General features: G+C 34.8%; 1 protein-coding gene across 1 annotated transcript; it reads left to right on the top strand.

Moving 5' to 3' along the window:
* Positions 1-1,050: 1,050 nt before the first annotated feature.
* LOC131943068 (procathepsin L-like) lies at positions 1,051-12,796 on the top strand. Its single transcript, XM_059303078.1, has 8 exons — positions 1,051-1,178; positions 1,814-1,919; positions 3,193-3,345; positions 4,702-4,825; positions 5,174-5,274; positions 7,674-7,823; positions 8,950-9,068; positions 12,576-12,796. The coding sequence occupies exons 1-8, from the start codon at positions 1,051-1,053 to the stop codon at positions 12,673-12,675; spliced, it is 981 nt and encodes a 326-aa protein (XP_059159061.1). The 3' UTR covers positions 12,676-12,796.
* The last annotated feature ends 3,748 nt before the right edge of the window (positions 12,797-16,544 follow it).

Raw genomic sequence — 16,544 nt, forward strand, 5'->3', positions numbered from 1 at the left:
ACGTCGAAAATACTGTCATTAATTCAATGAAAATAAATCGATGTACCTTTATTAGATTAATTAGCTTTTTGAATAGCTAAAATCTTTAATTCGTTATGTTTTAATAGCGAGATTTTTATTAAATCCCAATGGAAGGGAACTAACTCCATTATAATTTTTAGAAATACATTGATGTTAGGCAAAATAAAAAAAATGAGCGGGCGCGGATGTGATGTGTATGTAGTGGATGGGAGTCTGACGTTTTGTGATTCTTTTTATTATAATTAGACGAAAACATGCCCAAATATGGGAATAAATGACGAAAGTTTTTATAAAGGCATTATATTATTATAACCTTTCATGCTTAACATTGTGATGCAAGATACAGCATGTGTTAGAGCCGCGTGCAAAAAAAAGTATTGCACCGTGTGCAGTCCTGCAATAGATCTGGCTATAAATGTAGAACGCCGATTAGCTTTTTTAAGATACCTGCCAACCGCAAAGGTATTTTTTCAGCAGTAACGAGAGAGAGCAATATATATATATATATATATATATATATATATATATATATATATATATATATAAATATATATATATATATATATATATTTATATATATATATGTATATATATATATATATATGTATATATGCATATATATATATATATATATATATATATATATATATATATATATATATATATATATATATATATATATATATATATATATATATATATATATATATATATATATATATATATATTTAACTGAACATACAACATAATTATCTAGGCCTATTTTTTTAAAAATAGGTTTTTCCGACAGCTTCTAAGTAATTCCGACTCAATACAAAAATAGCTAAATCCGATATACTGAGGTCTTGTTTTCAGTTATAAATTATTATAATTTATAATGATTCCTATGATAAGTCTTGCCTACATTTGTATTTACACGCCGTAACGTCCAACCATCAATTGTAGGGTACATGTTCTTAATAAATGATTTCGTTTAACGTAAGTAGGCACATCGGCTGTTGAACAATGTTTGTTTTTTCTCTACACCAGATGCTGAAACTTGCCGTTATTCTGGCGCTCATTGCCGCAGTGACCAGCTGCCAGCTGGACGTGCAATGGGCCAAGTTCAAGGCCACCTACAAGAAAAACTACAAAGACCCGCAAGAGGAATTCATGAGGTGAGTTGCTCACGTGGTGCATAAAAAATATGTAATGTCCATAGTTTTAAAGAAAGCTCTAATAAGCGACCCCAATGGTAAGACTTACTTCATACTACTACTTTTTAGCTGGTAAAGAGATGCCTTGCATGCAGTTATATTTCTTGAAGTATAGCATGTGACGTTAAATCCATTTGCCACCATTTTAATGCAATCCCCTTACTCCAACTGGCTCGTCCACCCCGGTCACCTTCAGGGCTCTACACAGCGAACTCTGACCCGGCGGGTAAGATTTTCGATGTGACAGATACCAGAGCCGTATATAACTTCTCCATTAGACATATTATTAGTTTCTTATATACGATGTACAGAGGAAATATTGTTATCGTCCACAAAGTCGAAATCTCGATGTTCTATACCTCCCTGAGTCGGAAAAAAAAACAGATTAAAAGACTACACCATCAACCTAGCGCCCGATATATTTCTCCCTCAATGGCCATTTATTTAGTATAAGATGGTTCTAGAAAGTATAGGGGAGATAATTCTCGCTTTATGTTTAGAAAAGGACTAACTTTGTTCGTCTATGAGTATGAGAGACGGAATGTTGTAAACTATCTAATAGACGGTTGATTGATCTTTTTCTGTGCCCGCTCTAGACGTCAGATTTGGGAGACCAATCTTGATCGCATCCAACAGCACAATGACGCGTACGAGAAAGGCGAATACAGCTATTATATTGGTGTCAATGAATATGCTGATATGGTAGGTCAACTATCTGAGACAGAGAGTGTGAGAGATATTGTAGAGATAAAAATTGGCTACACTTTTAACAAAATTTTAATAAATACTTAGAATTCACGAACAAACAAGCAGGCAATCTGTCAACAATCAATACAAACGCAAGAAAACATTTAATAAAATATAAATAGAAAGCAAATAATATAAGATAATTAGTTGTTTTGATAACCTTCGCTAGTTGGACACGCTAGTTGAATATTTTTCCGACTCTTGTCGATAGAACGTCTCTAGGTTTATTAGACCATGATGAGAACCGGACTCCCGTTAAAAAAAGTAAAAAAAATAAATAAATAATAGAAAGCATATAACTGGCGACTGCATTCTTTTACAACCAGTTCGAAAAATGTGTTCACATATTCTGTTCTAAATCGGTAAGAGGGTTTTAAACACACACAAAATGTGCCAATCGTGATAGAAATGAAGAACATTTCGTTAATAAACAAAAATTGTGCGTTGGTTTGCTTTATATATTTAGAAAGCTTCAGCACATCAAATACCATTATAGTAAAACATTTTCTCAAGACAAAAATAAACTGAGTTTACTCTCATTAGATTTTTTTTGTATTTCTATTTAAATGTGAGCTATTAGAAAATAATCTTAAAAGTAAATAGCTTTATTTCACAATATAAAGCTTGATGGACATTTGTAATTTTTAACTTCTCCGGCAAAGATGGTAATTTAGAATAACATTTAGATCATCTAATACAGGGGTTCCCAACCCTATGCCCGCGGGCGCCATGGTGCCCGCCGAACGATTCGTATGTGCCCGCCTCTCACTATTCGACAGAGACGGAATTTTTTTCATAAACATTATTGAAAGGTTGAAGGGGATGGAAATCGAAAGTTTGAGAGGGGGGGGGGGTTCAAATCGAAAGTTTGAGGGGTGGGGTGCAAATCGAAAGTTTTTTAAAGGGGGGGGGGTGCAAATCGAAAGTTTGACGGGGGGTGCAAATCGAAAGTTTCAGGGGGGGGGGGGGTGCAAATCGAAAGTTTTGTCCCCGGGCGCCGCGAAGGGTCGCTACGCCTCTGGAAGGAGTTTGTCGATTTAAAATAGGTGGTGCACGCCACCCTACCGATATTTTAGAATGTGCTCTAGAGTAAAAAAAGGTTGGGAACCCCTGATCTAATAAAACTATTCATCGTTTAATAAATGGTACATTAAATAAGACATTTATAAGGATTGGATCGTATGACTAGAAGTAGTTAACTAAAATTGAAAAAAAAATATGTTTCTAGAGCGATGAGGAGTTTTCCAAGACCATGAATGGGTACCGCCACTCTGACAGTAACACCCACAGCAGTCTCGTCCATGTGGCCGGAAACCTGAAAGACTTACCTGACGAGGTGGACTGGAGGACCAAAGGCTATGTAACCGACGTCAAGGATCAGGTTAGCACGTGACCATTAATTAACGGGATTTAATTTACGATGTCCATTTTGTACATGTAACTCGCGTCATCATCATCATCATTCCTTTGTGGCCCCTGGGGAGCAAAGGGCTGCAACCACACATCTCCATCGGACTCGGTTTTGGGCTGCTCCCTTAATCTGTGCCCATGTGAGCCCAGCTGTTTTCGCCTCTTCTTCAACCGTTCTTCTCCATGTCTTCCTTGGCCGGCCCACCCTCCTTTTTCCTGGGGATTCCAGTCCAAAGCTTGTTTTGCGATGTTTTCTTTTTCTTTTCTTAATATGTGTCCGATCCATCCCCATGTAACTCGCGTGCTTTATATATATTAACTAGCTTGCCCGTCAACGCGCTTTGCCGCGGGAATAGAATAAAGTCTAACGAAATATTTTAAGAGGGTTTCATCAATGCGTTGCCAATCCTATATTCTTAGACGAATTATCTTGTTTTCTAAAACTAGAATTTAAACATAAATACCTGGGGTTTATTTTTTGGATAATAGTTGTCGGGGCACGGGTTTTACCTACACTACATTCTAGCACGCCCTAAGGGCGCGGTGTATGAAAGCCTTAAGTGTACGTTAATCACTCACCGTAATATGTCACATAGGATAATAGTGGTCTATCGGTAGATAACTGGACTACAGCCCGTAAGTCTCGAGTTCGAATCCGGGTTCAAGTCAGTAAACCGTCCTTGAGTCCACCAAACTCGGTGCCCAACTTTCCACAGAAACTTCACCAGGAATAATCTCAATTTCTTTCCAAAGTTTCATGGCACTCGCAAGAACGCTATCGAACCGCATCTACTATAATTTTTTATACAAAGCATAAAAAAAATCGCACCCTTTCGGGGCGCCGACCTTGCAAAATTAAAAAAGATTTTTTTTTTCAGAACACTTCCCTGTAACGTTCTGTTTAACTCCCCAAAGTTCATGGCAACCGGATAAACTGTGTCAAACCGCAATCGAATTTTCATTTTATATATTGAAAAAAAAAATCGCGCCCTGCCGGGGCACCGCCCCTGCGAATTTGAAACTTTTTCTTTTCGCAAAATCCTCACCAGGAGCATTCTGAACAGCTTCCTAGAGTTTCATGGTGGTCTGATGAAAGGTGTAATAATGCATAAAAGACAGACATACAAACACACACATACATACATTTCTTTAAATAAATTATATATATATATATATATATATATATATATATATATATATATATATATATATATATATATATATATATATATATATATATATATATCAGATTATTTAAAGCATAAATAATTTTAAACACCTGAGTGTCATCATGAATTTCTATTTTTAATTTTTGTTCGTTTGCTAGGGAGTGTGCGGATCCTGCTGGTCCTTTGCTAGCACGGGCGCCTTAGAAGGTCAGAACTTTAAGAAAACTGGAAAACTTACATCACTGTCAGAACAAAACCTTATTGATTGCTCCCAAAAGCAAGGCAAGCTTTTGTTTTTGTTTAGATGTTGATCCTTTCGATTAGCCTAATTTTCAAATAAAAAAAAATGTGTCTACTATCATGTATGTTAATTGTAGATTTTTATTAATTTGACTTGTAAAATTATGGTTACATAGATTAGAGAATCAGTAATCAAAAAACATCTAGATACTAATTACTACAAGAATAATTTTAATAGAACATTCTTGAACATTATAAATAATGCACCACAAATAGCACACTTCGTGTTTACATTTAACAACAAAGCATTGTGGTGTTCTTTCTGTATATTGGTTACAATTCAAGCTGTTATCGATATAAACACTTACGAGATTCTCTTTTTGTCTCTAGGTAACATGGGCTGTAGTGGTGGATACATGACGAATGCCTACGAGTACATCAAAGAGAATCATGGCATTGATTCTGAAGCCTCGTACCCGTACGAGGGCGCCGTAAGTGCATCTTCTTTTTTCCCTGTTTGTTCCAGATGAAGTGGTATTCATCTGTTTTAGAAGGGATAGTGTGGCCACCACTATGTCCGAAATTCTTTTTTTACCCTAACGTGTGTTAGGTACCCATCAGGACTGGGTGGACTCAGGAGCATTTTTACTAATATTAACCCGGATTCGAACTCGATACTCGGATTAGCAGTCAACCTGTTTACCCCTTGGCTACGCGGCGGTAAAAATGCTATAAACTCAAATATAATTAAAAATAGCATTTTAATCACTGGTATTAACATATGTTATGGATCTTTTGAATATAAATAACACTTTTTAAAATTTTAAATTATCACTAAAAGTTTGGAATAAGAAAATAGTTTTATAACACCTTCAATATTAATTTTTAAAATCATTAATTTAGACATTTAGCACTTTAGAAACATTACATTATAGCGATAAAGTCTATTTTTTAGCGCAATTTCCATACGGACAATTGCGATTATTAACTCGTCTTTTCTGGATGTATGGATGTGTGTCCGCAGCCTTTAAGTCGTATCTCCTCCTCAACGAAGCAATATCGAGGACTAGTTCCAAAGCAAATATGTTAAGCAAGTTCCAAGGATGATTGTGGGGCAAAAAAATTCCCGGAATTCCTTCCTGGATTTCCCGGAAAAGCCAAAAAACCTCGAACAAATGCAGTTTTTGCTCCATATCTCGGCAACCAGACAACCTAGCGACTTGAAACATTTAGCAATCGATTCCTGCCATAAGTTAGAACAATATTGCCGAAGAATGTTTTCAAAAATATCCTTTCTTTCGGTCACAAAAAATTGATTAAGAACATTTAAACTGAGCATCGTGTAGGCCAGGATGATATTTACTACTTTTTTTAAACTGAGCATCGTGTAGGCCTACTCGTTAAAATAAAACTATTTCCGTTTATTTTAAATCTCGTTAATAAATATTTTTTTCTATTTTGTTTTGAATTATTAAAACTACTTGTGTTGCATTATTTATTTGCTGAATATATGATTTATCTCGATTTAAAATTGTTATGCATAACATAAGGAAATTGCGCTTAAATTGTCACTAGACTTTTTATTAACTTGTTTATTTACAAAAATCCTTTGTTATCATGGGTCATACCGTCAGTCCAGCCACCCGTTCGCCAAATACAGAATAGAACTTTATATATTAGATTAAATACATAATTTTAGTATCAAATATTTTTTTTTTAGTTTATTGATTTTTTCTCAATTTACTCATTTAAAACATTTTTTGATTTAGCAATTTGCAAAAGTATAAAATAGTCATTAGTTTAAATTACTATTTTTTACTTTCTCGTATACGAAGAATAGAGAAAGTATTGCAATCGTGCAAAAAAAATCGAGATTTTTGTAAATCTCGACGTTTTACAGCTCCCTGAGTCAGGAAAACATAGTTTTGTAATCGTGTCCGTATGCCTATTTATGTGTATGTGTTTGAGAGTGTATGTATGTATGTATGTATGTGTGTGGGTGTGTGTGTCTGTGTCTGTAAACACGTTAACTGGAATACCTTTACAGCTAGGTTGATGAAATTTCATATATAAGTATTATATCAAATTCGAAGATCCGTATCAACTTTTCAGCGATTTCCGTTAACCGAAAGTGGACCTTTTTCTATTTTCATTTTTCCGATTTCTAAAAAAAAACGCATTTGAATTTAGTAGGCCTACTAATAATATTCCGCACTCTTATACAGAGATTGTTTGGCGGTCAATTAGTGCGCATTTTTTTTCTTCGATATTCTATTCTATTTTAAAAAGATTAAGTAATTAAAAATAGATTAAAATGTTGTCTATATCCCGAGTAGCCATCCCCCGTTGTGTTAGATAAGAATATTCGAGAAAGTTTAGGGGAGATCACTCCCGGTTTATTAAACGTAAAATATGGCAAAATATTCTGGAATAGTTTCTAAAAATAATGAGTTGGACATAAGGTATGCTTTTTTCTATTGTTTGCGTAATCAAACAATCATTATACTTACGCAATCACCAGCTCTTTTATTATTCAAAATAAAAGAAACTATAATTATTGCGAAAACAAAACAAAATAAAGTTACATTTACTTCCCAACGTAAATTCTTCTTGTTAGCTGATGTGGCCCATCAACTCCGAATTCAGCATGATGTATTTCTGGGCGTTCTTCCAAAGACATAGTCCACCCAAGAGCAACAAAGAATAATCTGCAGCGATAGTCCATTTAATTTCCTTCCTCACTGCAGTTTTTTATTTGATTATGGAGTTCACTCTGCTAGAAGAAATGCTGTCCCCAGATAACGAAACTCATCTACCAGGGTCGTATCGTAACACACACAATTTTATAAAGGGACCACACGTCCACCTTCTTCTCGCTTCCTTCTTTTAGGAAGGTGTCTGCCGCTTCAAGTCTGCAAATGTCGGCGCTAACGTGACTGGGTATGTTGAGGTCAAGAGCAAAGATGAGCTGGCACTACAGGATGCTTTGGCTAACGTAGGACCAGTTTCCGTCGCTGTTCATGCCAGTGCTAAATTTCGAGTGAGTTCTTGTTTGCGTTATAGTTATATAAGTAAAAACGTTTGTAGGTTAAAATATATTATGATATAAATCGTGCGATTAACAGTGCCTTATTAGGAGATTCGACATGTATATAATGCTCCCTTACAAAGTATACTACACAATCTAATTATGGAAGGCTTTTTTTCCCACGTTTTCTTTAACTTGCTTTCGTCTCTGTTTTTCCAATCAAATCTTGCGATCGAAATTTCTGGCACTTCCCAGTTAGCTAGCGCGCTGAAATTTTCTGGGAAGCTTTGTTTTGGATGACAATAGAATATTCAATTGTTATTATTACTAAATTGATCCATGGAAACATTTTATTGAGCATTTTAGACCGCTATATAATTGTAGTAAAAACGTGGAGAAAAAGGGACATCACCCAGTAACTGTAATTTGATGAAAACAAGGTTCGGTACTCTCCCTCTTTTTGCTTACTGAGTAGTGTTCACCCGGTGTTTGTGTACAAACAACCGTAACAACTGGTGGCCAGTATGGGGGAGACGATATGGTCGAGTGGTTGGGCACACGATTGCTATCCCACTCGACACGGGTTCAAATCTATGTGCTCTAGTCAGTAACGTATTCACACAACGTGTTTTTTACGAGTTGTCTTTTTACGAGTTGTCTTCGTTTACCCAAAAAAAGTGAAAAGATAAAATCGATAGCAAGATTTTAATGCAAACAAACAGACAAAGACTAAAAAGTAGAAAATAATAATCATTAAAAAAGTTTTTAAAAACCCACGTTTTCTGATTGAACTAAAAAGTAGAAAATAAATGCTATACATCACAATAATGCAAGCGACCACTCTACTATAAGCGATCAAAAACGTGGGGCGGTTATATCAAGTAAACACGTTTTGAAGATTTTGTTAATCAATAAGATAATACAGAAATTAACTTTTAAAAAGCTCAATTTCAAATGTTGATTTGTTTTATTGTTATGAAGCAATATCTTCATTATTTTTTCTCCTTGAAATGGTTAATACTACAACTTTAACTGCTACAGCAGTACTTTAATTATTTAACATAATTTGGATAGACATTATACAGTTATTAATCTATGTTATTATAATTTTGTTTAACGCATTGATATTTAATATCAGATGTACAGCGGAGGTGTGTTTTACGATCGATTGTGTAGCCCCGACCTTGTTGACCACGCCGTTCTGGCTGTTGGATACGGCAGTTACCAGGGGGAGGAGTTCTGGCTGGTAAAGAACAGGTACTAGCTGTTAAGTTGGCTCGTTTTAAAGACTGCTAACTTTGAACAGACAGGTTTTGTACCAGTGGCGTAGTTACCGTAACGCTAGCGTAAGCAAGGCATAGGGGCCCAAACAGGGGCGTAGCGAGGGGGGGGGGGGGGGGCGGGGGGTGCGGATCGCACCGGGTGACACCATTTAGATTTAGGGGGTGACACCAAGGCAAAAAATAGCAAAATATATACAGAAAAATTTGAGGGGGGGGGTGCAAATCGAAAGTTTGAGGGGGGGGGGGGTGCAAATCGAAAGTTTGAGGGGGGGAGGGGGTGCAAATCGAAAACTTGAAAGTTTGTCCCCGGGACGGGTCGCTACGCCTCTGGGGGGTGACACCATTAAGTGCCGCACCGGGCGAAACCCGACCTCGCTACGCCACTGGGTCCAAAGCAAATAAGGGCCCTTTTCCCTAAAAAAAAAAATATAAATGTTTACATTGGAATTTTAATATTTGTTTTATGTAAATAATTTTAAAAAGAAAATCTGTAACAACACTACAGGCGTTGTTGTATTGTTGTGCAAGCCATTGAGAGAATTAGCCTATAGGCCTTAATAAACATGAACTGCAAACCTCAACTTACTGGAAAATTACCTACACCTTCTTCCTAACTGTCTGCTCTCCCCGAAATTCCATCTTACTTAACACACATGATAACAACTGGGCCATTGAAAACAAAAATAACAACAATGGACAGTGTTTTCACAATAAGCTAAGTCCAACATTTATCAATGTTTTTTCTAATAATTTGTACCTTAATGACATTTCATTTGTTGATCTAATTAATCTTTAATCGATATGGCGCTACAAGCACTATATAAGTTTTTGGTTTTCATACAATTGCCGAGAAACTTTTGAAAGCCGTTGAGAATACTCCAGGCAGTGATTTTTTTCCAAACACTTTTCTGAAAGGTGCCTCAAAGATCTCTGACATTTGTAAGGTTTCTGGCATTAAATATGTTTAATTCTATTTTGGATGGTGACTTCCTGGCAGTAAGGCACTGCTGTTTTCCACCTAGATTTTCCCAATAGTTATCTTTACACATGTCCGTTGGTTAGGTGTCTGTCGCAGCAGGTCAGCGTTACAACTTGATCCAGCGGTCAAATTTCCCAGGCGCATCAGTCGGCACCCCGGCGGTCGGGTAAACGGGTGCGCCTCGCGCTCCCCTGTATGCACTACGCCGCCTACATTCGTTTTAATTAGCGCCACCATCTAGGGATACAGAGGGCTACTAAAATCTTTTACTACATCGAATAAGGAGTGTATTCCAGCTCATCAGCAGTAGTAAAGGTTGGGCGCCCTGAGATAGCCAGCGGCGTTGTTTACATTTCAATTATCTCACGACTAAACTACACAATTGGTAACGCGTTGATGAAACTCTTACAAATTGTTTCATTACCCTGGTATATGGAACTAGATAGCAGCAACGCGGATGGGTACGCTAGTTACGTACAACATACTTAAACATTCCACAATGATCGGGAAGGAAATCTTAATGACTAAAATGGAATTTTTTAATCTCATTATTTGCTCATTATGATGATTAATTTATGAAAACAATTGTTGTTATGCCCATAGGGTCAGTTACTTGGCCATAATAATATTGTATGAATAAAAAAAATCAGGACGTATAAAATAAAACATGTACAGAATATTTATATTTTTTTAAACCCTACATCACACGTAGCAGTCAATTTATTCGTTTAACTCTTATGGGTAATACAGTAGACAGTTAAGACCGGGCATTAATTCAACCTTAGAGTCGCCAATGCCAAGTAACATTAACCAATGATATCCAAGTTCACGAATATTGTCACACATTGTAACAAACGGCAAGAAATAATAATAATCATTAAAAAAGTTTTTAAAAACCCACGTTTTCTGATTGAACTAAAAAGTAGAAAATAAATACTATACATCACAATAATGCAAGCGATCACTCTACTATAAGCGATGAAAAACGTGGGGCGCCGAAGTAAAAGTTATATTACTATTGATTAGATAATACTATTGACTTTTATTAGGGAGCTTGTAGAGAGTCAACAGTATTAGAAACTGTAAGAAAATCACGGCGCCCCACGTTTTTCATCGCTTATAGTAGAGTGATCGCTTGCATTATTGTGATGTATAGTATTTATTTTCTACTTTTTAGTTCAATCAGAAAACGTGGGTTTTTTAAAACTTTTTTAATGATTATTATTTTCTACTTTTTAGTCTTTGTCTGTTTGTTTGCATTGAAATCTTGCTATCGATTTTATCTTTACCCTTTTTTTTTTGGGTAAACGAAGACAACTCGTAAAAATACAACTCGTAAAAAACGAGAGACCCTTTCTTCTTCGGTCTCAATCGCAAGTGAATGATTGTCAGAGGTTAGTTGATAGCGGTTAGGACGAGGGCTGGTTACTGACTAGAACACATAGATTTGAACCCGTGTCGAGTGGGATAGCAATCGTGTGCCCAACCACTCGACCATATCGTCTCCCCCAAACTGGCCACCAGTGGTAATAGTTACCTCCTGTAAGTTTAAAGTCGGTTCAAACTAAATTATCTGCCCCTAAGCCTGTCGCGACGTGGGATCGTTCGCTTCACTGCGCGCGGCAAGAGAGAGGCGAGCTACGCGTCGCTCGTTTTTTTTTCTAATGGCTCGCAGAGGAGAATTATATATATAGATTATATAGCGGTCTAAAATGCTCAATAAAATGTTTCCATTGATCAATTTAGTAATAATAACAATTGAATATTCTATGGTCATCCAAAAGAAAGCTTCCCTGAAAATTTCAGCGCGTTAGCTAACTGGGAAGTGCCAAAAATTTCGATCGCAAGATTTGATTGGAAAAACAAACAAACAAACAAACAGAGAAAGCCAGTTAAAGAAAACGTGGGAAAAACAAAAAGCTGCAACCCAAATGACTAATTGCCTTTATTAAAAATAAACATAATCATATCGTCTGTATTTTGTCTCAACGCCACGTCCCACCTCCAAAATCTGTACCGAATCTTTACATACGTTTAAACTTCCCTCTCATTAACGCTCTCTCTTTTAAAGTCAATATCATCTCTCCATTCATCCATGTTTCCCCCCCCCCCCCTCCTCACCCGGGATCCGCACCCAAGGCTTTCAGGTTTTCAAAAGTAAGCTGTGCCATTCGACAACGCCTTCCTTATAACGTTGTTAGAACTCCATAACATCAATTGGTATACATACTTCTGACAGTATTAAAAATAAATGAAACGATGGCGTTTCTTTTCTATCGCTTTTGTTGAGTTAAAATGAAATACGAATGTTACGATCAATTACATAAATAGCCAATGAAATCAGCACTTTACCCATTCGCCTTTATTATCTTCGACTTAAACACGGTAAGCTGAAAAGTGTCCCACAGATTCAAGCTCGTAAATTTGAAGACCTTGTATCAAATCCCACACTGTTTATACGAGCACTAACCTAGTATTAAATATCACTTAAATCTCTTTCAGCTGGGGTGAATCATGGGGGATGAAGGGCTACGTCATGATGGCCAGAAACAAGAACAATAACTGCGGAATCGCCACGGTTGCAAGTTACCCGACAGTTTAGATGTCGAACTGAAGCTGGACTGAAAGTTGAGTTGTCTTTAGTATATCTATTAACGATACTGCAAAATTTGAAATCTCCTTACTTAAAAATTAAAATAGCAACAGTTTATTAAAATAAAGTTTCAACAAAATACTTTTCAATTGTTTATATTTGTGGTTGGATATTGAATGAAGTCAAAATATTTAAAAATTTGAATACACATATTGATATTTAAATAATAATCCACACAAAATCATGTCATTAATATGCAACCGGAAAATAGGTAAGAACCACTTCCGGTTACCGGAAAACGTTCAAATTTGATACAATACTATACACGACATTTTGTCAACATAACATAAATGGTATTCAAGTTATTGTGACAGACAGAAACACACACACACACAGACAGAGAGAGAGAGAGAGAGAGAGAGAGAGAGAGAGGGGGGGGGGGCATACGGATATAATTGCAAAAACTAAGTTTTTTCCGATTCTTAAAGGTGTAAAACGTTGAAATTTGGGAGAATCTCGATTTTGATTTTTTCGTACAATTACGCCCTCTATACTTCGTATCAAAGAAAGTAATAACGTCTAATAATCAATAGGCCTGTAACAAAAGATAGCACGCACGTTTAGTTAATTTTGTTAGCTACTAAATACATTTAATTACCTGCTTGAAGATTAAAAGTTAGTTATAAAACTGATTGTTCCAGCACTGATAAAATTGTCTAGATTCGGGAAAGAAGAATATTTTAAACGAACAGGAACTTAGCAAACATAATACAAGTGTTATAAAAGAAATACATGTTTTACATTTTATTTAGCCTCTTTTTAAAGTTTAAAATCACTAATATTATATATCGGTTATTAAATAAACCATTAATAATGGTAATTTCAAACAGGAGAGTTGCTTTTGTTTTACGAAAAAAAAGAAATATATATTAAAATTGTATTTCTGTTAAACACAAGGACTGCTGTTTGATAAAAATAAAAGCACAGGCCAAACAAAATAATGAGCTCAAGTATATGATTATACAAAAATATATCGATACCTCAGCCTGCAAGTTAAACTTATAAGTGTGAAAATGTAAAGCATTGCACAACGTGTGTTGATAAGTTTTAGAAAAAGTATAGTTACCTTTTGAACTTGACTGTCCGAACCAGTATTAAAACTCCAGAATTAGATGCTCTACCATTCGTTCTATATTTTATAAATATATGCGGTAAAAATGCAATCATTCTCATTTATGATGTCTTTAAATATTTAGTTAAATTATTTATTTCACCGAAAACAAGAGTAACAAAAGGTGAAACATTTAACATCTTACCTTTCTGGGTGTAGAAGCGAAAAGTATAACACATACTACGTCATAAAACAGACATACACAATAGAAACGGCAAGAAAAGCAAAAAAAAAAATCAATTTTGTTTGAGTTATTAGAACATATGTTGTAGGCTTACCTAAATCTAAGTTAAATTATATTTACTTATATAAACATTAAAATTTTAAATTATTATTATTTAAGAAATTATTAAATCACAACTATTATTTAAAAGTAATGCACAGCAAATTAATACGATGACTATAAAAACCGCATTGTTACAAAATTATTCTAATTAAAGACAAAAAATATATATTGTTGTCAATGGAAGAGGAAAAAAAACTAGCATAGGTTTTTAAAACTACATGATAATATTAATATAGATTGGACAAAATCAGACTCATATTTTGTCAATGATATGTCTTGTAACATTTTGTCGATGAGATCATTTGTCGGATATATTTTATACTGAGATATTTTGTCTTTAAGATATTTCGTCTGAAATAGTTTTGAAATAATGTATCCGTAATAATAATAATAATAATTCCTCCTCTAAGCTTTTTTGTCTGGACTATTTCCTCGGAGTTCGTTTGTCCTGAGACAAATTGGTCATATAACATGTAAAACGATTTTATTGACTTTGACCCCGCCTACAGCGTTTTCCACTTTGAATTAGATTCAAGACCATACACTTTAAGTATCTACCATAATCTGGAATTACACAATCTACTATCATTTTCTATTATCTATATAACTAGATATTATATACGTATATGAGTTTGCAATTATCCATTGCTAAATGCCATATAAAATCTACAATTTGTAATTTTTTAAAGAATGCATAGACATAAGAGTTCACGTATATACGAAATATGTTGGCCTCTTTATTTCAATGATAAATTTACCTGTGGTGCATTCTTTCAAAAAAAAATTAATGTTATTTAAAACAACGACAATACGATTCCGTGCGAATAAAATAAATCATATTATTTTTTAAACGACTTTTCCACACTTTCTTTTACGTTTCAAATAATAAAAAAATATGTTTTGTAAAAGGGGAAGTAAGTTATAAACTCATTTGATAAAAAGTAATTTTTTAGTTACATCACTTTGAATGTGTGTTAGATGTTCTTTCAAAAATTAATTAAGATTTCTTTGAGTTGGCCGAGTCTTCAATGATCATCTTTAGTATAATGATGATGTTTAGAAAATAATTATAAATTATTTATCAATACAGCGACCCAATATAGAAATAAAATTTTAAAAATGTTACATTATTCCTAATGAAAGGAACAAGCATTTCTCTGTAGTCCTGTGTCTTAATGCATAAATATTGGATGCTAAAACAAATACATTATATTTATTTTCGTTGCAACCCAAATATTTCTAAGCAGTATTTATTTTACCAGTTCTCTACTGCCTGTTTAGTGCTGTTAACATTAAGATATGGTTTCCAGAAGATATAATCGCTGATTTATTTCGCTTGCGCTTTATAGCAAATTCCAATGTCTCAATATTCACACTTTCTGTTCATAGCATTTATGCATTGTTCCCAAAGGTGCTAGCAACTGTTACCTTTTCTTGTGATTTATAACAATTTCCACTATCGCAAAATTTTCTTGTGATTTATAACAATTTCCACTATCGCAAATTAAACATTTTAGAGTCTATAAAATAACGCATTCTTTCCATTTATGTTTACTTTCTTCACACCAATCAATTCGACTCCTTGTATTGCCACCATTAAAACATCGTCTCCGTCGTTAACTGAACGTGCCCAATACCTCATTGTCAAAGTTTCTTCCATGCATCTCTGCCGTGGGGCGGGGAGGGGGGGGGGGGGGGGTAAACGCCACGAAACATTTCAAGTGTCCTCCTCCGGAGAAAAAAGTCTGGAAGAGACACTGCTCATTTTTAGCAATTGCAAGATTTTTTGTGGCTATTTCAATGAAGTTCTGAAAAGTTAAGTCCGAGTTTAATAAAATTGTATATAAATTGGGAATACCCAAAAAACCTAGTCAAAACCAATTTTGTTCTTTAACGCTTAAAGCCATCAGACTTTTCTATTTCTACATTTAGTATTCTGAAGTTAGAAGCATGTCCGTTACGTAACGTATCAAATTATACCAAATATCAAATAACTCTAAATGAATTTAAAGTATTAATGTTTTTTTAAACGAAAATAAATTTTCGCAAAACATTACACAGTAAGAATCCTTATTGCCAGACCTTAACAAGATACGTCCTTCTATTTATAGACCACAATTTAAATCTTTTGTCTGCTTTTAAAACCTGCTGTCAAAACACAAACTTGTATGCTTGTATTTAATTAAAAAACGAATACCTTTATATTAATATTTTCTATTTAAATTTATTTTTTTTAATTATAAAATACATTTTACGTTTCTAATTTGTTGAAGATTTGTGGAACGGTAATTTTAGTTTAGCGGCTTATAAAATAGTGGGCTTTCCCGCACCATCGTCACTACGGGTATTCGACTAATATTTGAACGACCCAATAGCCTGCTCGGTATATAGCCATAGTTAGCAACTAAATATCTAAGGCAG

The sequence above is a fragment of the Physella acuta genome, unplaced genomic scaffold (assembly GCF_028476545.2).
Source record: "Physella acuta isolate Inbredline_101_S28 unplaced genomic scaffold, ASM2847654v3 ptg000440l, whole genome shotgun sequence".
NCBI lineage: Eukaryota > Metazoa > Mollusca > Gastropoda > Physidae > Physella > Physella acuta.